Source organism: Geospiza fortis, unplaced genomic scaffold (genome assembly GCF_000277835.1).
Source record: "Geospiza fortis unplaced genomic scaffold, GeoFor_1.0 scaffold164, whole genome shotgun sequence".
In the NCBI taxonomy this organism is placed as follows: domain Eukaryota; kingdom Metazoa; phylum Chordata; class Aves; order Passeriformes; family Thraupidae; genus Geospiza; species Geospiza fortis.
The window spans coordinates 205447-230987 of record NW_005054426.1 but is presented as its reverse complement, the minus strand read 5'-3'; the positions used below and the strand labels follow the sequence as shown (position 1 = coordinate 230987).

The window sequence follows — 25541 nt, the reverse complement described above, 5'->3', positions numbered from 1 at the left end:
CAACAGTACCCTTGAAGTTTCCTATGTCAAGTGGAATTTTAACAACATACGGACTTAAGCATAGAAACCACTTTGGGAAGCTCTAATGAACAATCTGCCTGCTTGCTTTCAAGAGCAGAGTTTGAATGAGTAAAGAACTCTCAACCTGAGGTGTTGAACAGGATGACTTCTAATTTAGAATGGGAATATATATGGCTGACTCCTCCTGGGTGAAGCTGAAGTAGATGTGGGATGCCTCGACTGCCTGTGTGAGGTGACCTTACACAGCTGAAGCGATCCCATGGGAGCATTTTATGTCCTACCTGAGACACTGACAATCCTGGGGACTTGGAAGTGCATAAATTCACGACAGCTTGGGACAAGCAGGCATTTGGGATATCTGAATATTCTGGGTCTTGTGGAGGATTATAACCCTTCTTGTGTGAGTCTGAGGTAGAGCTCTGCTTTGGCTCTTAGCTCGGGAACAGCTCCAGTCCTTCTGGGAGGGGAAGTGTTAGCAGACTGTTGTCTGACCATAGATTAAAAGTTGAATAACTGGGTCCTGTCCTTCTCCTCTAGTGGGCTGAACTCCCATTTTCTGTAGTTCATCCTTTCATCTTACCTTCAGTTATGGATGACTAACACCACTGTGGAAGAGCTGCAGCATCAGCTCTCTAGGGCTGGGGATAATACTGAAGAACCTTAAGGCTGGATAAACCCAGCTTTCATCACTGCCTCTGCTAAAGACAACTGTTTGTACTAAACAGTCACTTAGAAAGGAAAATTATAGCAAAAAAATACTGCATGTATATTCAGTAAATTGAATTACTTACACTTGAGAGGAAAACCTAAGTAACAAGGCAAGCAGAAAGCTTTTTAACTGGAGAAGTGCATGAGTTTATTAGGACTAAAAGCAACTTTTTTCTTTTAATCCAGCTAAAATTATTGATATAAATAGGCCATAATAAGCTATTCTAGATACAATGTAAATAGGATTTAAAGGCAGAATATTACAGAGACAGAAAGCTGGAGATACAAAGGTACCTAATTCTTCAAATATATTAAATGCAAGAGGCTACACGTGGCTTTCTTTGGTGTATTGATTCTTAAACTTGATCTTGCATTGACTGAACTGAACACTTTAACACAGAAACAGTATTTTACACTTGAAGGTATATCCTCAAACAGACAGGTTCTGCACAAATGCATGTAAACTGGACTTAAAACCAGAGAGTCCTTAAAAAGAACAAAGACCCTGGTGCACATTTTGCCTTTATCTACAGTGGCTAAATATCTCAGTGTTCTCCATAAGTGTGCAAAATGGTGCATGCAATACCACATCAGCAATCAGAGTAAGAGCAGCAGTAAAGTGCCACTTTATTGCATGTGCCTAGTCCTGGTTATTTTGTATGGGGCATGTACCAACACAAAATATAAATCTTTGTCCAAAGTCACTGATCTTCCAAGGGGAGGCAGAGTAAAAAAAAAAGGTCAGTTCAGATGGCTTGGTGGGATGCTTGTTCAGAAGAGAAGTGACCTTTTGGAAGCAGATTTCTCAGCATGATACTTCTTATGTGGGGGAAATCATCACAGTGGCTTCTGAAAACTCTGCTTAATTCCAGTGGATTTTGTAATGCTGTCAAGGACTCTTAACAGCATTTGGGTACAATGAAATATTTGCCTATTTAAACCCCTGTAGACTTGCATGATCTAATACATAAATTGCCCTAAATGGAAATTGCACTATGGAGATCAACGCCATGAAGGTAATCCAGAGGATATTTAAACGGAATATTCTCCTCAGCTCTGTTGTGCTTTGCACTTAGCACCTTCCTTCTCAGGAACTCGAAGCTCTCAGGCTGCTAATACTAGTGAATTTAGCCTCACAACATGCAGTGAGGTAGGTAAGTTTACCCCCATTTTGCAGATGGCAAAACTGAGGCAGAACTCTGAAGTGACTTTCATGAAGTCCCACAACTTGTCAGTGGCAAAACCAGGAATATGTTTTCAGAAGTCCAGATCCCAGACCTCTGTCTGATTTAAGTCCCTCCCTACTACCACAAAGCAAGCAATATATGCAACCTTTATCCCTCCTCTTGCTGCCGTAGTCCTGCTGACACAGAGGAAGTTTTTCCTGATTGAATTCCCACTTTCTTTGGTAAAAAGCACCTGGTCCTGTCAAAGTGCTTTGCATTATGCTCTTCACAGAGGCATTTCTTCTGAGGCACGATAGAAAAGCCATGGTTTCCCCATGGCAGGGAGACTGTACAGGTCCAAACAGAGCCTTATTTCTTGCAGAAGACCTGCTGCTTGGCATTCTTCACCCGTTGCTCCTCCTTCAGGTTCTTCTGCCGCACGTGTTTGCTGGAGATGTTTTCCACGTGTTCTGAGGGGAACCAGCCTCTCTCCCGGTCTGAGAGTTTTACTCCTTCTATCCACCCTGTGGTGTGGGGAAAAGCACAACATGAGGCAAAAGTCACATGTTTTTTTCATTGTTTCCCATAAAAAAGCCCCGTCCAAAAAGACCCTAAGAGCAAAGGAAAAGATCCTCTTTCAGCTTCCAAATAAAGCATACTAAAGAAGATGAAGAATCCCTCTGCCCTCTCAATCCTACAGTTTAAGACAGGCACTGTTCATTCTGCTCACCATCATTGCTGTACTGCATAACCATGATGATATCTGCCTTCTCCAAAGCCAGCTCATCATTTTCCCGAGCCTTGTAAGTCTTTATGCACTGAACTTGTGGTGCATCTGAAGGGGAGGAAAGATCACATTGATATATTGGAAAGCAACAGTAAACCTGTGGGCATCAGCTCCAGAGGAGGTGGAGAATAAGGAGCTGCCCAAATAAAAAGCCGAGAACTGGAAGGGACACTGCAGGTCTTCATCTAAAATGAAGTGTTAAAACATGTACAATAACTGGCAGCACCCAGCACTGAGGGAAAGCCCATGAGTATGCTCTTTATCTACAAAACCCCAAGTATTCTGCCTTGGAATCCTTCTGGGGTATCCCACCTAACAGTGCCTGTGACTCCTGCGAGCCAGCCCACCCCCATTGCTGTAGCAGCAGAGCAGTCTCACCAGGGCATTCCAGGAGGTCCAGTTCTCCCCGCGGAGGAGCCAAAGCAGAGATCCACCTCAGCTTCTCACTGCTGGAAAACAGCACAGAATAGGTATCAGCATTCAGTGTGAGGGACGACAGTCTGGTGACTGAAATGGGGTGAGGTGGAGGGGTGTTTGCTCACACAAAGGGAAGCTGAGAAAGGAGGTGGGAAAAGGCAAAAATTCCCATTTTTGGAGGCTGATGGTATGACATAATGTGGTAGTATTGTATGAGCAGCTATGATGAGAGAGGAGGAAGGTGTTTCACAAGGAAATAGTTATAGCAAGAGGAGGCTTTTCAAGACTTCTGCTTAGCAGCTGCATTTGTTATTTCAGCATTTGAATAGCTGAGGGACAATCATCGGGCTACCAGAAGTTGTCTGGCCATGGTAACGGGATATACCAAAGGTAAACTTGAGCTCTTACTGTGTCTCTGTCCGAAACAAGAACTCCACTCTTTTCCCCTGGTTATTCTGAAGCAGAAAGAGACGGAACAGATTCTTGTTTGCCCCGTGGAGTTTCATCTCGCACTTCTCCCCACGCACGTACGAGAAAGCAGCATGGTCAAACACAACAAAACGTCCACCCCTGCAGGTCAACAGGAGGAACAAAACAAGGTGAGAGTTTTAAGGTGATGAGGGTTACATAGTGAGTCACATAGTCTGCAGGAAAGCAAAAAGCTTTTAATGAGTCTTCATCTGCTTCACACATCCTAAGCAGTGCTCTTGTTAGAAGTCTCAGAAGACCAAAGAAGAGAGAGAAGGGATTTCATGAAAAGAGTAGAAATACTAAGCTCTGTCCTGTCAGAATTTTTTTGGGTAGCTTACAGCTTATAAACAAACCCACCACCCTCAAAACCCCAACACAACTAACCAACAACTCTCTTGACAAACCAGTGATTTGCACATTCACTAGTCCTCATACTGTGCTTTAGGAAGAAATTATTTACCAAGTAAAACTAGAATAAATGGTTATTGTTCAAGTGTTTCACATTGTAGAGATGCAAAGGCAGAATTGAAGTGTTGTGCAAGATATGTTTTTGTATTACAATATGTAATTAAGTGCTAGGACTATCAATTTCCACATACTTTCATGATACTCACATCAAGTTGGGACAGAAGAGTGACTTGACAAAGACTGCCACTTGCGGGCAGGCAGAGGGAAAGGACTCTGTCACCAAAGCACAGACCCCAAAAGAGACAGGTATTTTAGAAGGGGCAGCAAGAATTGTGTTGAAGCACTCACTCCTTGGGCCGAGACAGGAGCAGACAGTCATTGAAAAGGTGCAGGTAGATGGGCCGGGTCGTGACTTTCCATTTTGGACTCAGGTTGTTGAAGTCCAGTGCTGTCAACTCACCACATTTCACAAGTCGCCTTGACTGTGAGATGAGTGGGAATATCTGCAAGACAAAAATAAATATTTATGCACAAGAAGAAGGGTCCCTGTGAGTTTTGGACTTGCATTTTTGCCTTTTTCTTGAGGAATTGTGCTTTCAGTTCTCCAGCTGGAGAGGTGTAAGTCATGGCAGGCACCTTCATGAGAAGGCTGACATGAATGATTGGTCAAGGGAAGCACTGATGAAGAGCTGGCCTTCCGATGATGCTCTCGTTCAACAGCTCTGTGTTCTCTGAGAGGAGAACAAAAAGTGGTTTTGTGGGGAAAGACAGAAAATACATTAGACTAGAGCAAGGCCCAGGGAATGGGTGAGCTCACCTTACACTCAAATTCAATCTTCTGGCTGAGGTAGATCAGCTCTTCAGTGCTCTTCATGCGCTGGACATTCTCATTGCAATCCTTGATAAGCTGCAGAGGAAAACAGATAAGGAGTGAGGTGGGAGCAGAACTGCATGGTGGGATCAGTACTACTCCCAGGAGCCCCTCAGGTGTCAGCATAAGTGACAATTCCTTAGGCATCCTCCTGCAAAAAAAGTATATATTACAATCAGAGAATATTCTCAGTTAGAAGGGGCACACAAGGATCATTGAGTCCAACTCCTGGCCCTGCACAAACACTCCAATAATCCCACCCTGTGCCTGAGAGCATTATCCAAATGTTCTTGGAGCTCTGGCAGCCTTGGGGCTGTGACCATTCCCTGGGTACCCTGTTCAGTGCCCCATGACTCTGTGGGGGAGGAACCTTTGCCTGATATCCAACCTAACCCTCCCCTGACACAGCTCCAGCCATTCCCTCAGGTCCTGTCCTTGGTCACAAAGAGCAGAGATCAGGGCCTGCCCCTCTCTTGCCCTTATGAGGAAGCCGCAGAACTGCTGTGAGATATGGTCTCAGTCTCCTCCAGCTGAACAGACATCAGCCACTTCTTTTGTCTTCACCTCCAGGCCCTTCACCATCCTGGTGGCTCTCCTTTGGAAGGTCAAATCATCACTAGACAGAACAATCCACCTTATGAAGCTGTACAAATTTTAGATAACCATTTGTCCTAGAAAACTTTAAACCTTGCCTCTATAATAAACAGGATAAGAGGAAAGGATGCAGTAGAGTAATGCTGTGGGGTTTTTTAAAGCAAGATTTTCTTGCAGGGACAAGGGTGGGAGTTGATTAATTAGAGACAAAGGTAAGGCTGCAGAAAGGGTAGGCACCTTTACCTTTTCAAGTGCATCATAGGCCTGTGTTGCTTGCACTTCCTCCTCAGACCCAGGCCGAGTTCTTTTCAGGATATTCTGTGTGAGAAAAGATGATTTTCACGATGCAAACAGGGAAAGGTGGACATTACCACCACTGAAGAGTACAATAAATAATAAAACAGAAGTAGCTGATGACATGTGGAGACAAGAAAGCCAAAAAATTGAGATGCAGAATGTCACTGTTAAGTCACATTGACCAGTGATTCCTGTAAATCTAAATTGTATTAATTATCACGTAGAAGTTACATGGCATAGGAAGCAACCACTAGCTAAACCACAAATGGATGTATGAACAGAATAGACTTGTCCTTTTCACCTGGTAAAAAGAAGCTCAAATAATCAAAAAGAAGAAATTCATAGAAAGAACTCAAAATTAATTCTTTAAGGACTGGCTGGTTCCCTGTCTGGATGGCTCTTTATTAGTCAAATTTGCAGGCAAAGCATAGACACAGACTGCCTTCCAGAGGGCAGCCAAGGAACCCTTGCTTTGTTTTCCTAGCAGGAAGCCAGAAAGTTCAATAAAATGGAAATCAGCATGTTCTGAGAAGACTCCATTAATTCTTTCTTGGGGTACAATTAAAGTAGTGTCACAACAAAGCCCTAAATGATTCACAAACAGCCTCACACAGTGCCACATCCATCATTTCCTGAACACCTCCAGGGATGGGGACTGCATCATGTCCCCGGGCAGCCCCCAGCCCAATGCCTTCCAACTCATTCTGGGAAGAAATTCCTCCTGATGTCCAACCTAATACAGCTTGAGGCCTTTTCCTCTTGCCCTCACTTGTTCCCTGGGAGCAGAGCCTAACCTCCTGCCAGCTGCACCCTCCTGTCAGCGAGTTGTGCAGAGACACAAGGTCCCCCCTGAGCCTCCTTTTCTCCAGGCTGAGCCCCTTTTCCAACTCCCTCAGCTGCTTCCAAACACAGCCTGAGGGAAACTTGAGGGAAGGCAGAGAATCACCACAGTTACCTGTAGGAGGAGTTTGAGTCGAGTGATGCGCTGGAAGGGGAGGATGAGGAAGGATTTAAGTGAGAGGCGCTGGCACACTGGATCACTTTCCAGTCTCTCCAGGACTTGCTGGAACCCTGCATTTCCATTTCTGTGGGAGTGGCAAAGAAAAAAATGGACATCCAGGCATCAGAGTAAATAAATAACCTTCCTAGTATCAGATTTCGGGGAATGCCGGAGTACTCCCAACAGTCAGATTTTGTCCCTGGGGCAAGAGGTGTCAAGAAACTTCACCACTCTGCTGCTGAAGAGCAACTACAGGTTTCTAATAGCTACAGGATGGCAGTACAGCTGTTATTATCTCTATCCTCTTTCCACAGCTCTCTGGAGTAAAAGCCAGAAGTAACATCTACATTTCAACTCCCTCTATCAGCAGTGCTCCTTTCATGGGGACAGTGGTGGCTCTGGTTCTCAGTGATCAAGACTGAAACCATTATCCAGGATGGTCATTTTTGCTCTCTTCAGTAGAGGGCAGACAGAGAACAGCCTGCAACAAGATCAGATATTACATATTATTTTTCTCTCCAATGCTATGGGAGAGAAGCCTGCAGGAGCTCTGTCCTGCTGTCCCAAATGCCATTGAACTGAGGAAGGTTCTTCTGGGGGGTGTAGCAAGAGCACTGTTCAACAGCCCTTTCCTGCAGTATTGCCCATCGTCTGAAAGAGTAGGAAGCTATTCATGGAAGTAAGGGGGAGAAGGGTGAAGAAAATGAGAAAAACTTACAGTAATCTCTGGAACGTTTGCTCCTGATATGTCTGGTTTGTCACATATGGCAGATACACCCGGCGGAAGTCGGGGGCATGCTTCAGAGCCACGTCGCATACATGGAAGGTGAACATGTCCTCTTCAAATTTTTCCTCCAAGTCAAAGAGGAAACTGCAGCACATGGATGTGGTGCCAAGAAAGGAGAGGGAAATGTCAGTCTCGTTTAGTCTTCTAAAACCCTGACAGCCCACACAAGCACAAAACAGCTCTTTAGTTCTAGGGAGAGTGTAATGTCTGGATAATAACAATATAGGGCTTCGTATCAGCAAGGAAAAAGCAGAGGCAAAAGACCTCTGTTCTTGAGAGGTCATGCTTCTACAGGCATGGTCAGGAAACAGCTGAAAACTAAGACCTCACCAGAATAATCTTGCTAGTAGAAATGGAAAAGGCAGCAGCAAACCTTACCAGCTTAGTAATTTATGTAGTCAAGCCTTGCAGGAGGAAAAGCAAAACAGAATCCTACAACATACAGAATTCCTTGCATGTGGGGTCATGTCCACATTTCATCAATTATGCTCTATTGATTCACATTAGTTTCTGTCAAGTGATGGTTGTAACTTACTGGTTTTCCTTTTTTACCCCGCTTTTCATCAGGGCTCATGCAGCTGACCCTTTTGTCTTGTATTTGGCAGGAGCTGGTTTGGGTTGAGGTCTAGTTAGTCAAGTTTAATTGTAGTTGAAAGCAGTAGCACAAGGCTACGTTACCATTTTGATCCTCTGCAGTGAGCTCTGTGCACAACTGAGCCATAATATCTGGGATTTAACACCAGAATTCACACTGCCATGTCACCTAAAAAGGTGAATATTCCTTTCCAGGCAGTGTTGGTGTGTCATCACTAGGTGCTGTATCTGCATTGAACAGTGCAGAAGAGGAGTGAGAAACGTTCCTGATGGAAGAACCATGTGCCTGTTAGACCTGGAAGCAAAGGGCCACATCTCACCTGGCACTGACATCACGCACATCGGAGAGGCGGGAGAAGAGCCACTGGCGCTCCTGGTTGGTGAGCATTGCCTGGAGCTCTGCTGAGCGCTGGAAGTGATCCACTGCCACATTCAAACTGCGCAGGTAGGAAGCCTCAGATATTATCAGCTCAAACTTGGCCTTGGGAGAGAAAACAAGGGAGCACAGCATCAGTACACTGTGCAAATCTGTGAGGAATCTTACAGAGAGGAAATGGGGCAAAGCAGGAAAACCTCCCAGCACATCTTGCAAGGAGTGTGTAATTACAGAAGAGAGGCTTTAGAAAGGAAGGGCAACCATGCACTTATAGACTTTCTTTAAGAAACAGACTTGTGTTATGACTTAAAAATAGATACTTGCTCTCATTTTACTTTTTATTTCCCCTCAACACCACTTTCACAAGCTCCCATAAAGTCCAGCATCCGTACCACAGACCTTTTCCTATGCTGTTGTTTTCATCTCTTTCTCTGAGTCCTCCTGTCCACTTCTCAGATCCTCTCCTTTTGTTTACCCACTTTCTCTGTACCATTGTGCTGAATCCATACATCTCCCAGTCTCCTCTCAGCCCTGCAGCTCACACAGGTCAATTTGCTAAACTCACACAGGTCAATTTGCTAAACTCATATTCTACTACAGAAAATAGAATTTACTGTGGTTTTATTAGCATTTCTCACAAGCTTATTTATGGGAGAATGCTGCGAGTCTTCTACTTTTACACATCCTTTTGCATTGAGCATACTCAAAACTCCTTATTCTGTTCCCACTTTTCCCCATGTCTGTTTTCTTAGAGTTATTTATACAGTGCAGAGTCTGTCCTTCAGTGTTGCTTTTCTCTAAAATTCATCACTTCAGCATTGCTCTACTTCATACCCCATGCTGCTTCCAGGAGTAGAAGTGACCTCTGCCTCAACTACCTGCATTCCCACATCACAGATTTTGCTCTCTGCTTTAATCCTCCTTCCAGAGACTCTTTCTTGACTACAAGACCACCCATTTACTTTGCCACATCTGTCCCATACCTCTTGCAGCCTCTGTTCCTCACGGGACATGTTAAGCAGTATTCTGCTGCCCCGTATCATGGGGATGTCCTGCCAGAGGGATGCATTAGATGAGACTGATAGACGTTGCAAATATGAGTCCTGGGGAGACAGCACTTTCCTCCGTAGCCTCGGGGAACTTGGGAAACTTGACTCTATATCCTCTGGATAATCCACTCTCTTCTGGCTTTGGATGGCCTTGTTCAGAGCCACATCACTGTACTCCTGATACAGTAATCTTGCTGTAGAGAAAAACACACACATTTATCTTTTCTGTAGTAGCAACTCACCCTCTGCTTCAACCTGGAGAAAATTCTGCCCCAGACTGGGACAGCCAAATTCAGGCAAAGCTCCTCAGCTGCCTGAGTGTACTGCAGGATTCCAGAGTGTACTGCCTTCCCTGCTCTATAACACTACATCCTCACAACCACCACGTGGCAGGAGTCCCTCTCCTTTGTGCTCACTGTAAGGGTGAAAGATGCGGCTGGAGAGGGGACTGCCACAGCACCCCAGGCAGGAGGTACTTACAGGAGTTGATCAGTTTGGAGTGCCGGCGCTTGAAGTTCTCTGTTGTGTCTGCAGATTTCTTCTCTCTGCCAAGGAATAAGGATTTCAAAACACAGAGCGAACGAAGGGCACAGCACCAGAGAAGGCTTATCCAAACCTTAGAAACTGCTCTGTCACAACAAGGACCTCTTATTTTCCAACAAGCTCCACAAGCTTTACTTGACACAAAGGGAAAAGTTTGGCTTAATGGAAAGGCTGTCCTGAAGGCACAGAAATACCTGTGTTGCAGTAGGGTTCTCTTCAAGAGAGCACAGACTGAAACACAGGCCTACGGCATTTAATTAAAGTTTTCCACTCCTTATCATCGTCTTTGGTAACTCAGAAACAACGGAGGTTTCTGTGCTTCACAGGGATTGGGGCAAATTCTAAGGATCTTTGAGCGACTCACCGCATTATAACTGTTTCTGAGCTGACTGGTGGTTCCCTGTGTGCCTTGTGAGCTTCCTCCTCTGCAGGAACAGAAGAAACCTCTGCATAGAAGACAATTGGAAAGTAAACACATCAGTCAATTTTTAGACTTAATCTACAATCCAAATGACACACAGATACCACTTACCTATGCCCCACCTAAGTGGCAGTGTTGAATTGGAGTACAGGTGCCCTTGTGGCATTTATTTCTGGGTCAGAAACATTTTAATAATTCTTGACATTACTTACACTTTACATCTGTTAGCCACGTTTACTTTTCACACAAAGAAAAAGGCTGACATTTTAGGCAGCAACAGTAACTCTAAGAGCTTCCCTCTCCAGTTATGCCCTGTTTGGTGCTGTCCTTACACTTTCAGCTACTAGGGCCAGGCATCAGATCAGTGGAGCCAAAGTGTAAAACTGGAGAAGTCCTTTTGATTTGTGAGGGATTTAATCAAATAAGGTGTGAAGAAATTCTAAATCTGAAATAACTGGAAGCAGAAAAAGGAAGAAAGTCCAAAGACTAAGCTGCAGTTATGGATAAGGGGAAAGACAGGACTATTGCCTTGAATATTTTAAAATTTGGAATCAAGAAATTACAGGTCAAACATATTAACAAATCTTGAGATTCAAGTTCTTCCAAACCTTTTACACCCTTCCATAACCCCCTCCTTTTCCCCTGTGCCAAAAATACAGCATGTTTCAGAGCTTCAAAAATAGACTAAAGCAAGAGCTAAAAAGAAGTAATTATTTAAAGTTCACGTAAGGTATAGTAAAGAACATATATACATCCTGATAGCAAGTACTGCTGAATGAGCTGTATTACAGAAGATGCATGTTTTCCTCTTGTGACATCAGTGATTTGACTTCTGTGCAAGCTGGGACCTTGGGTTTGACATATTTCCCTTCTTATCTGTACTCTTAAATCCTGCGCTCACAGGAATATGATCTTTTTTAAAAGGTCAAGTGGGAACTTAAAAGTGCCAGTTGCAAAATAAGGGGAGGTAGCAAATAAACAACTGATAAGAGATATGGGCTACTGAGGGTGTGTGCATGGCTCTTCTTTACTGCCTCAGGGATCCATGAAATAAGTTTATTGTAGCAGGTATTAGTGTGGCATGGGGAGACGGAGCCCCAGAGTGCATCCTTCAAGGATGCATCACTCAAGGGAACAAGCAGGATACAGAGGACAGCAGAGAGGAAAGAGGGGACAGCTGGAAAGGGAAGCTTGGGGCAGGATAGGAGAGGGCTGTAGGGCTGGAGCAAGGAATATCACCAGAAAGGCACAAGAGCCATGCTAAGCTCTCTACTCTCATGCCTCTCCATCATATTCTTTATTTAATTTAATCCTACTTCTTGATAACTGTTCTAAGTTGGAGGGGGGAAGGAGGAAGGGAAATGGAAGAGAGGACTCACGCTGCAAGATGTCTGGTGGTACTGACATCCTCTTCAGGCCCTGACGGTGCCAGTCCTTTGTTTTTACTCGGCTTTTAATTGGGTTTTCTTGATTGCCTGCTGGGTCCTGCATAGCTACCCCAATGTTTTTTTTGTCTGGCCAACTTGATGATTTTTCCAAGGGTGCATGTTTGGCCTTTTCTTGCTTTGGCTGGTGCTCTCCTCCTTCCAGCCTTTGCCTGACTCTCCTCTCACCTTCTGTTTTCTCTGTGACTGCCAGTGGAGCCTGGATGTTCTTTGTGTCCCCACTGAAGCTACCTGTGGGCTGCTCCCATCGTAGCTCCTTGTCCTGGCAGGTTGTTCTGGTGGTCAGCAGTGATGGAGGGCTGAGCCGGAGGAAGTGAATAGGATTGGTGAATGCAAGCATTGGAAGGAGCGGTGGAGACTCTCTGCTTTTGGAGTCTGGGGATGTTATCAAGCCTTCCAACGAGGGCCAAGAAGGCTGGTCAGGTGAGGATTTTCCACTCTCTATATCCATGTTGTGATCTGCTATTTCAGGGCTGGTGTCAGAGCAGCCAACCAACATTTCGTTTCCAAGAGCCAAAAAACTTTTGGTCAGCAAACTGACCCCTGAGTCATCAGAAGTCTCTGTATCATGGGGACCTGAGTCACCAAGATCCCACTCTCTACTCACTGGAACAAGGTCATCTCTCTCTGCTAGACTTTCTCCATCAGAAGCAGAGGCCACGGAGTTGGTATCAAATGCAGAGGTGGCAGACCGGAGAGGACAGCTTGGAGCAGGGTGAATGGCTCCCAGCTTACCATCATCCATCCCACAGCTGAGGGGGGGCCTGAAGTGCAGTCCAGGAGCCAACAGCTGGTGACCTTCAGGGGCTGGAGGTGAAACAAGGTGATTTGCGTGGAGTGCAGCGGCCTGAGCTTGACTGGGCCTTTGGACATGGGAAGGAGGATGAGGAAGCTGTTTGGGATCAGACTCAGACACCAGAGGTAGGCTTGAGTGGGACACAGGGGACAGAGGTCCTTGCTGGTTCACAGCAAGGACCATATCATCTTTGGAGGGCCAAGTTAGGGTGCTCAGGACACTGGAAATTCTGGATCCAGGCTCTTTTTGGTATAAACTGCAGTCAGGCTCATCAAATAAAGGCACTTGTGCTTTACAATCCACATCTGCTGCCCTTTCTTTTCCTTGTATAAGGGCACTTTTTTGGGGAGAGATTTGCTGAATTGTCTCTGGGTGGTTCAGGGGAGTGGAAGTCCTTCCTGGTGTTTGGGATACTTCCAGAGGTCCTGCAATACTAGCCACAGACCTCCTATCTCCAGGAAAGCCCCCTTGTAGAGGAAGGGAGCTCATGTACATTACAGAGAAAGAAGATGGGCCACTAAGGTCCTCAGGAAAGCTTTCCTCAGAAATAGGGATTTCATAGGAAGTCTTGGCCTCCCTTGCACCTGTCCTTACAACAGCAGTTTCTGCTGGTGTTGGGTTCCACTCTTGTGCAGGAGCAGCTTGTTTGGGTGGTTTCCCTGCAGGGTCTGGCAGCTTGTTCAGGCTGGTGCCAGGACAGTGCTCAGAGGTCACAGAGGCTATTCTGCCACCATCCTGCTCTGGAACAGATGCTGACACTGCTGAGGTGATCTCTGAGGGGGAAGCTGGAATGAAGTCCCAAAGCTCAGCTTTTCCTGTTACAGGATGAAGATCTATGTGATCAGGTGGCTCCAAGTTACTGGTACCAGAGGAAAGGTGTGCTGGAACAAGAGCCTCTGGGTTCTCTGCACTAAAAGGTGCTGTCACCCCTCCACAGAGTGATGCATCTCTTTTATCAAACCTCTGGACAGCTTTTCCATGATCATCACTGTGCTCATTCTCCCTGCCCAGTCGTGTCTTATCATCCCAGTGAGCTTCTCCAATATCCTGACCACCGATGGAAAAGCGGCCAGAGTCCTCCAGGTCTTCTGCTTGGTCAGAAACCTGGCACATATGTGGAGTTTCCCCCCCTGGGTTCTGGTTATTTGAGGACAGAGGGCCGACAGCAGGTAGCTGACATCCAGAACCTGCTTCTGTGACATGAGATTTCAGCAGCACGTCCTCACTAGGATGCCGATCCACAGAGACACGTTCCCCAGGAAGAAATACTGGTCCTGTTTGCTCAGACAAGGAAGCATACTCCAAACCACATACATCCATGTTATGCCTGGGAACAGAAGGTATCTGTGACCCAAAAGCTGATGATAAAAGCTCTAGTTTCAGCTCTTCCCCCAGTCTAAGCTCTTCTCTTGGCAGTTGTTCCTGCTCATTTTGTTCCTTGTTCTTCTGATCTTTGAGTTCCAAAGGTTTGCCTTCTTCCAGCAAATTCTGCTCTTTGCATTCTTCCTCCTCCTCTTCTTGCTGAAGTTCAGACACTGCCTCCTCCCAAGCTGGCTCCTTATGCCATGAAGCATTCACTTCCTCTGTCCTTTTAGAAGTACTTTTTCCTTGGAAAGCATTTTTTGCTGCAGGGGCAGACCTGCCCTCAGTTTTTCTGTGATGATCTTCTAGATGAAGGCATTTGGAAGCAGATGAGTTTTTTTTAAGAACCATTCCCTGGTCTTTGACCATCATGGTACTCCCTGTTTCACCAGATGAGTTGTTTCCTTCTGCTTGTAGTGAACTCATTTGGCTGTCACATGTTAAGGTGGAAGTTAACTGATGGGAAGAGGAAGAATCTGTATTCTTTTCCAAACTTTGGGGTGCTCTTAAGCTTTCCTGAACATCTTCAGAAGTGTAAGGTTTAGCTGTGTCTTCTACTGCTCCCTCTGAGGTAGGCTGCTCATCAGATGCTGGTGCCAACTTTTTGGTGCTTTGCTCCTGCTCTGCACCAGCATCAAGCTCCTGCAAAGAGTCCTTCAAGATGTTACCCAGAAAGGGCTCAGCCTTATAATGTCCTTCTGAAACAGTTTTACACACCAAAAAGCACTTAGGTGTCTCCCTCTGAGAGGAAATGGCATTAGCCAAAGGGGATTTCGTTTCCTGGGCCTGAGGGTCTGAGCCATGAAAAGCCAGTTCTGCTTGGCACTGAGGAAACTCAGTGCTGAGCTTCACAGCCTGCAGGACTGGGCTGCCAGGGGCTGCCTCATCCTGGACTCTGCTGTGAGAGGAAGGGCCCTGGTTGCTTTCCAGGTCAACCAGTTCCAATTGCCTAAGTTTCAGAGAATAATCCAGTCCACCCTCCTCTAAAAGCATTTCTTCTTCCAGTTCTGAGAGTCCCTTTTGAGGCTCTGTATCCCTTTGGCCTTGGTCCAGTCCTGCTGGTGCTTTTTGCATAGAGTTAGAGGGTCTGCCCAGCATCTCTGCTGCTTTCCCTGGAGCAGCAAGGCAGTCCTTGGGTGTGCTGAGCTCTGGTCCCTTTGCAGAGTTAGATGGGCTCGTGCTCATTTTGGCTGCTATATGAGTGGCATGATACTCTTCTTCCACGGCTGAAGAATCCCAGGCTTCCCCAGTGATGCTGCTGAAGAAAAATTATTTTTTCTGTTACTACTTCACAATGATATATGGATCTAATTCACTGCTTCTACTGCAGCTGGTAAAAACAAAAACCAACACCACATACCTAGTGGGTGATAAGAGCTGGGAAACGAAGACTGAGAATAGGCAAACACCACATGTAAGCTTGAAGATGAGAGTAATACCAAAATAACCCCACTGGTGTCTTTTTAGTTTCACATGCAACCGCAGAAAGTGACTTTGGTCGTAGAGCAGAGATGCTGAGCTCTATACAATAGCCACAGGGCAACTTAGGGAAAGTGGTGGCCATGGCTGGTTATCTCAGACCCAAAAGGGGGTACCAGAAGGCACCCAGAGAACAAGAAAATTTTCAAAAATCTCCATTGATTTTCATGGGGCAAGGTGGACAAATACTATTGGCCTCTTCTAGCCGAGTTTAAAAGTTCTCTCTGATTTTGCCTGTTCTTTGGAGCTGATGGCTCTCTTTGCAGATCTCTGTGTAGGTCTGAAATTCATTGCAAATGATCACAGAAATTAATTAACAAAACATAGGAACATTCAAATTAGATTAACAGGTAAATAGTACATGACACAAGACACAAGATATTTGAAGGCTGTAAACCACATGGGTTGAGAGGAGTAGCTCTGGTGTGTGTGGACTAAGCTATAGACTAGAGAGAAACTACATCATCATTTAGTCTACTCTTTTAGGGAGGGGAAAAGGAAAAAAAAAAGCCATCTCAGGATTGCTGGACAGTTTCCCAAAGGATATAGTGGAATTTCCCCTCCATTATTGCATTTGAAGTTCAGACATGACAAAGCACTAGGGAATGCACATTTGGGGTACGTCTGTGAAAAGGACAGAAGAATCTGATTCACCACTTTTATCTCTCTGTCTTCTACCATGACCCACAATCCCTACCTGGAAAAAACTAGAGAAAGAGACAAACTGTTGTGGCTGCCTCTCTTTTCTTCTATGGTGATTTCCTTGAGCTGGAGTGGCTCTGTAGTCACAAGTACCAACCTCTGATCCCACACAGAAAGTAAAAGCAGTAAGGGCATAATTACATCTGAACTAATTGTCCCAGTTAGCTCCATGGCCAGGGCACACCTGGCCTGAAAGCTAGTTTAGCTTCTGTTTTCCCTTACGTCAAGTGAAACAAAACACCTGCTCTGAAGGCAAGGAGTGCATGCTCTAGAGTTAGAACTGAAGCATTTTATACACCTTCATCACAGAATTGTATTGTCATCACAGAATGGTTTGGGTTGGAAGGGGCATCAAAGATCACCCAGATCCAACCCCCGGCATGGGCACCTTCCACTATCCAAGGTCGCTCAGAGCTCCTGAGCAAAACATGGCCTTGAACATTTCCAGGGATGGAACAACCACAGCTTCTCTGGGCAACCTGTACCAGTGCCTTCCACCCTCATATTAAAGGATTTCTTCCCAGTATCATACCTAAATCTCTCCTCTTTTGGTTTAAAACATAACCCCCTTGTCCTAGGACTACCTGCCCATGTAAAAAGTGGCTCTCTCTATTTCTAAACACCCCTTGGTGTTTAGAAATAGGGACAGCTACTTTTTACATGTAGCTGGAAGGCTGAAATTAGGTCTCCCTGGTGCTTTCCCTTCTCCAGGCTGAACAACCTCAATTCAAAAAAACATTAGGAAAATAATTGAGTTAGCTAATTGAGTTAACTCATCAGCTAACTACTTCCTGTGTGTTTTTTCTCATGTAATCTTTAATTTTTGTTTATAGTGAAAAGACAGTCTTTCTTACAAAACCAGGCCAAAACCAGGGTTTTTCAGCAATTTGGATTGTCCCTCCCAAGCACTGAGTAGTTGCAATAGCTGTAATTTTAACAACCAGTTTGTTTCAAAGAGGTATGTCCATTCAGGGAATTCCCACGGAGTTTCCAGCTGCTGTCAGCTGCTACTAAACTACCTGGATACTGCTAAACTGTCTTTTCAAAGGTTCCACATCAGATTCCTCTTGTACTACACTGCTCTTGGCTCTCCTGGCTACCCCACCTGAGTCTATGCATCTCCAGGCCTAGAAAAGTACTACTTCTCACACCTAATACAGTCAGTCTTCGAAAACAGGCTCCCCAAGAGCAGAGAGACTATTTAGGGAGACATAAGCTGCTGGCTAAGGAAGGTTTACTATTACTAAATGTAGGATGGCTCATAAAGATCTGAATAGTAAAGTGCTCAAGCTCAAGCCCACACTTTGTCAGGGGAAGAACTCCTGCTCACTGTGCTGTTTCATAGATGTACACAGTCCTGAATTTCCTCTTATTAAGCTCAAAACACTAGTTTCCATCTCCATGGCTGTGTTGCAAGGGATTTGGACAGGCGAAAGGATGAGTTTAATGCTGCATTTGGACCAGTTCCATGATGATACTGGGAGGCAGGGTAGAGAGAGGTGCACAGCACATCAACACTGGAAGCCAAGTGAGATTTGTCTTATCATAGTACTGCCTGGTGTTTTGCGCACCTCAGGGAGAGCAAGAGAGGAGCTTTGAGAAGTGAGGCAGGAGAAGGAGCAGGCAAACTTTCTGCAGTGACACAAGGGGAGGACATGCATTTCACCAGGGAAACTGTTAACTACGCTGTCAAAGGCTGGGTACACCATAGTAGAAGACACATGTCTGCAATAAAGATTTCATGGAGATGGAAGGGGAAATAATGAAACAAGACTGACAGCACCTGTAGTCTTGACATGCAGAGCAGCTATGTACAAGAGCTCAGTAATTACCAGAAGAGAGCACAGTGGAGCACAGTCATGTTAAACTGCCAATGCAGGTCTGCTCCATCAGAGGAGGTCCCAGGAGACCCCCAGGAGCTCAGCTACCCAAAGCAAACTTTGGGTAGCTAACTTTCAATTAGCATTTTCAGTAGGACCAATAATGTGACAGAGCAGCATACAGGACCTATCTAGCCTCTGCCACTAGGCAGGATATACAAACTCTCAAAGATCATTCACTGTTTCCCCTTTTGGGGCTTACTGATCTTTTACATCTCTCACTGGATCAGATGATCAGCTGGCCATCACTCCCTCATATGCTCTGTCTGTGAAACAAGGTAAACCAATGTTCCCTCAACCGATGTTGAGATAAAGACACTCAGGCTCTTCTCTAGAGAGGGTCTAGAAACACCAGACTTCAGCTCCCATGCACTCAGCTTTTAGGAGATTCTGGGAGCACAGAATCCCTCCAAGCTGGAACAGTGAGAGGGAGCAGCTGGCCACATGCCAGCAAAAAATAGAAGGGCAATGCTTGGTCCTGCTGCAGTCACAGGCACAAAATCTGAGAGCAGAAGGGTGAAGGACGTGGCCTGGTGAGCAAGAAAAGGACAGCAGCGAAAGCATAAGGGCACAATCCATCCACAGCTTTCCCAGATTACAAAAGGCAACGTGAATGTCATACTTCCTTCCACTGTGGGTTAATTCACCTGGACGGAGATGACAAACACTTCTGGTTTTAAATAGAAAGTACCTCACCTTCCCTCCCCCCCTCCTCCAACAAACAAGAAAGGAGCAATAACAAGTACTATCAAGCACAGACATGCCCTCTGGCTAGCCAGGAAGCAAGGCTACAGACAAGTGGAGCTGCAAGATCCTCCTCCTCCAAAAGTGGGGAGAAACTGAGCTTTCTGCCTGCCACCTTGGCCCTCCCCGCATGGTGCCAGGTGCTGCCCGGCCGCCCTCGGCCCAACTCCCCATCCTGCCTCCCCTGCCGCAGGCCATGGAGCAGCCCACACGCCAGGCTGCTGCGAACACGCTCCCAGCAGAGAAAGTCCTGCCCTGTGACGTGCGGATGGAGCTGCTCTGGCCCAGCTGCAGCCATGAGCTTCTGGCAGTGAGAGGAGAAAGGCGTTCACGATAATGTTTGAGCGGCATGGGTGAGGACACCGTTTTTCTCATTGAAACAAAGGGTTGCCCAAGTAGTCCCTAGGTTGGGTCTATCCTTGCTAGTGCAGCCACAACGTGGTGTAGAAATGCCAAAGCTGGCTTTAAGGACTGCAGCTCAGGCAGGAAAGAGTTTTGTGTTCAGCTCTAACATCCACCCAAAAAACAACAAGGCTGCCCTGAGCCTTTTCCTGCTATCTCAGCTTGGTTTAATCATCTTGGTCACACAGTTTGGGTACACTTTACAAGAAGCTGAGAGGGGAAATTTAGGTTAGATATTAGGAAGGAATTCTTTCCTGTGAGTGTGGTGAGGTTCTGGAACAGGTTGCCCAGAGAGATTGTGGCTGCCCCATCCCTGGCAGTGTTCCAGGACAGGTTGGATGGGGCTCTGAGTAACCTGGGATAGTGGAAGGAGTCCCTGCCCACAGTAGATGGGTTTGGGACCAGGTGATCTTTAAGGTCACTTCCAACTCCTTATCATTCTATGATTTGAATCAGCTCAGAGCCGGCCTTTCTCCTTAGAAAATCCAGAGCTCAGTGTGCAGGACAGCACCATCTCTCCCAGGAAGCCACGCATTGGACTTCAGTTTGGTGAGACACCCAGGAAACTGAACACAAAGCCTGCCCTGCCACAAGCCTCAATTTTTAGATTTCCTCAGCTAGTCCTGCCATGCTTAGGCTGGCTTCCTCAGCTGCATGTCCATGTGAGAGATTCCCACTGCACATACTCACCTGCAAAGAAACAGTCACCAATCTTAACACACCACCCTGGGCTGCTCTATCACTGTACAACCCATCAAGGGAGGTGAAGGAGGGGGGTCAAAACTCTTGAGCTCAGGAAGAGATAACACTGGGTGCTAGAGATAAGAAGGAAGGAGGGAAATAATGTAACATGGAGTCAGCTTTGAGGGCATGGAGAGTAGAAGGAGCTTGCTGAAGGAAAAGACTTAAAAGGAAGGTAAGATGATCTAAAATAGCAAAATAATGTAGAGTCTACTGCTGTGCTACACAGTGCTGGTAATGTTCTGGGAACCAGGAGTTGCCTCAGGTGTCTTAGGCAGGGGAGAACAAAACACAGCTGCCAAAAGCACCTAAGCTCCTGGAAAATGCATCTGAGCTGCTACTGAAGCTTGAGAAACACAGGTGAGACCTCCCAGTCACACCAGTGCAGGGAGTTTGCCCGAGTTTCAACACACCCAGTCGCAGCTTTCACTCGTCATAGGCGCACTCAAGATACACTGAGCCTATTAATTATCTAATGACTCACTAACTGAGGGGAAAAAAAAAGGATACTTTTCCATACTTCTCTTACATTGCTTGATAGTTAAGTAGATTAAAATACTTAATGATAACCCAAAAAAAGTGTCAGAGAAACATAATTTTGGGTTGAACACAATTTCATCTATTTCATCTTGGAAATTGCTACTGAACATTTGGCAAACAGAAAGTGAAGCATGTGGCTTGGATTGTACATTGCACATCCCAGAGATGCAATAAAAGTGATTCGTTCTTAAGGTAAAATGGGGTCACCTGTAAAGCAAAAAACTCAGTTCACTCTAAGCAGAGGTTAAGTTTATATTCATAAAAGTAATGGGTAAGCCTTGATATTCTGCAGTTTTCCAATATGAGAATAAACAAGAATAGTGTGTGATTCTCACTACTAGAGCTCAGTAGAAAGATAAGTGACACTACTTGGTGAACAGCAGGATTCCCACAGTGGAAGTAATGTATTGAGTCACTGCAAGTTGCTCTGTGCAGGTCTCTCCACAAACTCTGGGGATGGAGACACAAGTGACAGAAACATCTGGAGCACAAAAGGAGGCAAGAACTTTCCAAATTACTTTCCCCATGACATTTTATGCAGAGGTGGCTGCTAGCAGCATGCTGTACACATTCCTAGATGGTATGTCTGCCATGAACCCCAGGAGTTCTCAGTTCCTCTTTGAGCAAGATGATTCTAGACTTTCACAGGACAGATTCTCTAGTTAGAGGCAGAAATCTCAGAGACTCTCACTACACTATGGATGTGTGAGCCAGAATCCCATGCTGCTGTTTTTGAGTCTCAGATTAAAGAAGGCTCATATTGGCACCAAACCATTCTGACAGATGCAAATGCCCTTAAGACATCAAAGGACCTGGAAACACACTTGAAAGCTCAGCCTTGCCCAGCCTTCACAGTGGAGCCATTTGTGTAACCTGTAGCCGTTCTGAGCACAGTTAAGCTACAGGCAGATAAGGATGAACAATATTCAGCAAACTGAACTGGGACAAACTGTCCTGCCCTGCAGAGAGGCCCTTCCAAGTTATTCTGTCTGATACAAACAGGTAATATAACCTCTTTCACAGCCAGATCAAGTTCCACTTGGAAAATTGTCAGATTTCTGTAGCTGTCAGAGCACCGCAGAAAATAAAGCTGGAACATTTTAGTACTGTGGGACGACTGACAAGCTAAACATTGAGATATACCCAGGCATAAATATACTGGCAAAATCCTGCTTTTGCAACAATAGGTAAAGCACATCCTATGCAACTAAAAAAACGCTAAAATACCCATAAAACTGCACTTTCCATGGAAATGATAGTACAGTGTCATCAGCCATAACAACAGCAGAAAACTGTCATTCTCTGGCTTCAATATTGTACCATCAATTGGAGAGAACAATAAAAAATTGTTGGATTTAGAATCCCATGAGATAGCAACCACAACAACAAAACCACACATTTATCCTTGTGTTGTGCCCTCAGAATGCATGTTTTCAGCCTTAACTCCCCATATCAGTTTTAATTACCTTCTGACTCCAGCAATGAGATTTATTTTAAAAAGTTATGAGATTTGTATCACAATCAAATCACAAAAATACTTGGCAATACTGTAGCAGTGATGGAGTTTTGTACTGAAAACTGTAGCTTAAGAAAGAAAAAAAAAATCCATCCAAAAGAGATGTAGGGATGTATGTGGGAAAACCAGGTTTTGGTATAACCCTCCCCTAACCCAGCTTCTCAGGGAACAAACCATTTTTTTTTCTTGGAAATTTAACTGGTGTCATTAGATTAAAGAAGCTACCATGAGACAAGTGTGGTATTGGAAGCAAAAAGTATTAAATATAAATAAAATGTTATAAGAAATGTAAATGTGGGAAAGCAACAGCAGGGACCCCTTCCCTCTCTCTTGTGGAAAAATAGCTTCACACACCCAAAGTCACAGGAATTGTGTGGGTGCTGAATAGGAAGGTACTAATGTGAACACACGGAAAAGTCGTTGCTCCTCACGATCTAAGACTTGTATGGGCAACTGGCACAGTTGGCCATACAAGTCTTTATTGTGCACATCACAACATTTTCTGTTTCTCATACAGTCCCACTTCCTAGAATCATGTGGTTATGTGAGAGTTTTGGCTTACAATTAAGAAAAAATGGATGTATAGCCTTTAATGGGTATGGAAAAGGCCAGAATAACTAAGTATGACTCAACAATTAAATCTCACTGTCTGGGTTCATCTTAATTTCTTAATCCTAAACCTTAATTTGTAACTAAGGAGAGGAAGGGCAATTCCCTATTCCCTCTCTGCCTGATCCCTGTTTTTCAAAGGTTGGGACTCATGACAATGTAGACTATTTAGGCCTGATGCAGTGAGTTACATGAGCTACCAGAAACTAAAAAAAGGGCAGTGAAATACACTGTGATATAACTGGGTTAACAAAGATGAATAATCAAATTTGTCAGGCCAAATTTAGGTATTTGCAGATATCCTGCAAAGTTTATACTCCATTCCTTAAAAAAAAAAAAGGAAAAAAGGAAAAGAAGAGTTTCTTCAATTCCTTCTAATGCTGACTGTACAAACTATCCAACACCACTTGGATCTTAATAAATCTCCATTAAGACCTGACATGGAACCATGAAAATCCAGAACATCTGAAATCCAGAACAGACCAATTTACTATGCATCCAGGTTTCTGCCAACATCTCCCTCGTGCCAGTGCACACATGACCATGTATGAGCCATCCCAGGGAGTTGTCGAGCCAAAAAAAACAACAACCTTGGAGCACAGTGATGTGAGCAGCTGTAAAGGTATGACACAGGAGAAAAGATAAATAGTAAAGGTAAATCTGACAGCTCCCTGCAGTAGTTATATATGGAATCAGAGAATGGTTTGGGTAGGAAGAGTCTTTAAAGCCCATCTCATTCCAACCCCCTGCCATAGGCAGGGACACCTTCCACCTTCCAGCCCCATCCAACTTGGCCTGGAACACTGCCAGGGATGGGGCAGCCACAGCTTCTCTGGACCGTCTGTGCCAGGGCATCACCACCCTCACAGGGAAGAATTTCTTCCTAATATCCCAACTAAACCTACTGCCAGTTTGAAGCCATCCTGCCTTGTCCTGTCACTCCAGGCCCTTATCAAGAGTCTCTCTCCATCTTTCCTGTGGGCTCCCTTCAGGCACTGCAAGGCCACAATGAGGTCACTCCAAAGCCTTCTCTTCTCCAGGCTGAACAATCCCAATTCCCTCAGCATGTCTTCATAGCAGAAGTCCTCCATCCAGCAGGCCCATGTCCTCCATGTGCTGGGACCCCAGAGCAGCTGTACAAGCTGCACGAGAGGACAAGAACATAGGACTGGGCAGCAAAGCAGGAGGAGGAAAGCAGAAACCTGGACTTAGCCCTGTGTTCTGGTTAAACCACACCCAGGATCCATAGGCCAGTCCCTGCCACTCCAGCGTAGGTGTCTCTCCGTGTGTGACTGCCAAGCACTCCACACACAGAGCCAGGTGCTCCCTTGGCAGCCCACAAACACCAGCAGCAGCAGAGAAGGGGGGTTTTACACACTCAGTCCTGGCCCTCTGCTAGGAACATGTCTGCTGCCCTCCCAGGTGAGAGGCGGGCACCAGAGGAAGCAGGATATTCTAATTGGATCCACAACCATTTCCAAATGAGTGATTGTTTTTATGGTTTTATGTTTCCTTGTCTCCTTATTGCCACTGACTGTGCCACTCCGGTGAACCCACAGCCAGCCTTCTTCCCATGGAAAAGGGCTGGCTCTGCGGGGATGTTGCATGGAAGAGAGGTGAATTAGGAGACAGCCCTTGTGACCAATTCTGAAAACAAGTAACAACATGTAGAAGATCCTCAGAAAAAGCCCTGGAAACCTCAAATCACCTGCAAAGTTTAGCAGGGAAATAATCCAAAGGGAAGGGAAGGGGAAGACACTCTTGTGACCCTGTCTTTCAGATCAAGCTGTGAAAAGTTGTATAAATCAGGGGTTTAAATGCTGTTATTGACATACATCAGTCTTAGAAAATGCTTTTTATAACCAGCTTTACCAATTAGTACTACTTTATTTCAAGGTTTATAGTAGTAATTACAGCCCATAAATGTTGTAGTTAAGATTTAGCATTAGTTCCTAATACTGTCATTAACAGAGCATATTATAAAAATTAAAAAAAAAAAGGTAGAGCAGTACACCTCCAAGTGTGGATTAATTTCAAGCATTAATTTTATATCAGTTCAGAAATATTACTAACATTTCTTTGATGTATTAATTAAAATATTTTTCCCATTTTAATAATTAAACAAGTTTCAATGCATAAGGAAAACTAGAGATATTTTTATCCTTCCTCCCTCTATTTTCATTTTTCTGCATATGAATGAGGGGGCACAGTCCGTTTCCCACCACCACCCTTCCAGTTTCTCTAACACTGCACTCCTTGCTGGCTTCATGATCTTCAGATATTAGCTGAGCAATCAGGATCCTAAGATTACCCTTTGGGAGTCTTTGAAGACATCAACTCTGTCTCTTCTTGACTGGCCTATGGCTTCCTTTTGCTCAGCCCTGTGGCATGTAACACCACTTCTCTCTTTCCCCTCCCAGGTCCCACCTTATCAGATGGCAATGCTGAGGAGTAAAATAAGGTCTGTGCACCTCAAATTCACCCCAAGCTCCTGAATTCAGTGTGGCAATGAGAAATCAGAGGATGAGGCAATTTAACAGTGGCCTGTGAGTAACAGTGTAAAGTCGAGCCAATAAAATTTCCTTCACCTTTTTTATGACATGGTCACAAAATGAGAGCTCTGTCTGAGAAACGCCAAGTCCTCTCGTCCCCCAGCCTACACAGCCGTGCACGGCATATTCTAATTGGACTGGTGCATACCTTCCCATCCATGAGAGACTTCCCCCAGGAAGCTATAAGCACCAGGCAAATGCAATCAGAGACTTGGCTCCTTCGCCTTCCCATTACCTGCAACACGCTTTGATCGGCGGGGCAT

At 45.1% G+C, this 25541-nt stretch overlaps 1 protein-coding gene across 1 annotated transcript; it reads right to left on the bottom strand.

Moving 5' to 3' along the window:
• Window positions 1-852: 852 nt before the first annotated feature.
• ARHGEF5 (Rho guanine nucleotide exchange factor 5) lies at window positions 853-15677 on the bottom strand. Its single transcript, XM_031061804.1, has 16 exons — window positions 15587-15677; window positions 15474-15504; window positions 11890-15371; window positions 10454-10535; window positions 10027-10091; window positions 9481-9740; window positions 8442-8602; window positions 7459-7611; window positions 6696-6825; window positions 5687-5761; window positions 4796-4885; window positions 4327-4481; window positions 3508-3669; window positions 3061-3131; window positions 2626-2730; window positions 853-2419 (listed from the first exon to the last, which is right to left on the bottom strand). The coding sequence occupies exons 1-16, from the start codon at window positions 15675-15677 to the stop codon at window positions 2265-2267; spliced, it is 5268 nt and encodes a 1755-aa protein (XP_030917664.1). The 3' UTR covers window positions 853-2264.
• Between the last annotated feature and the right edge of the window lie 9864 nt (window positions 15678-25541).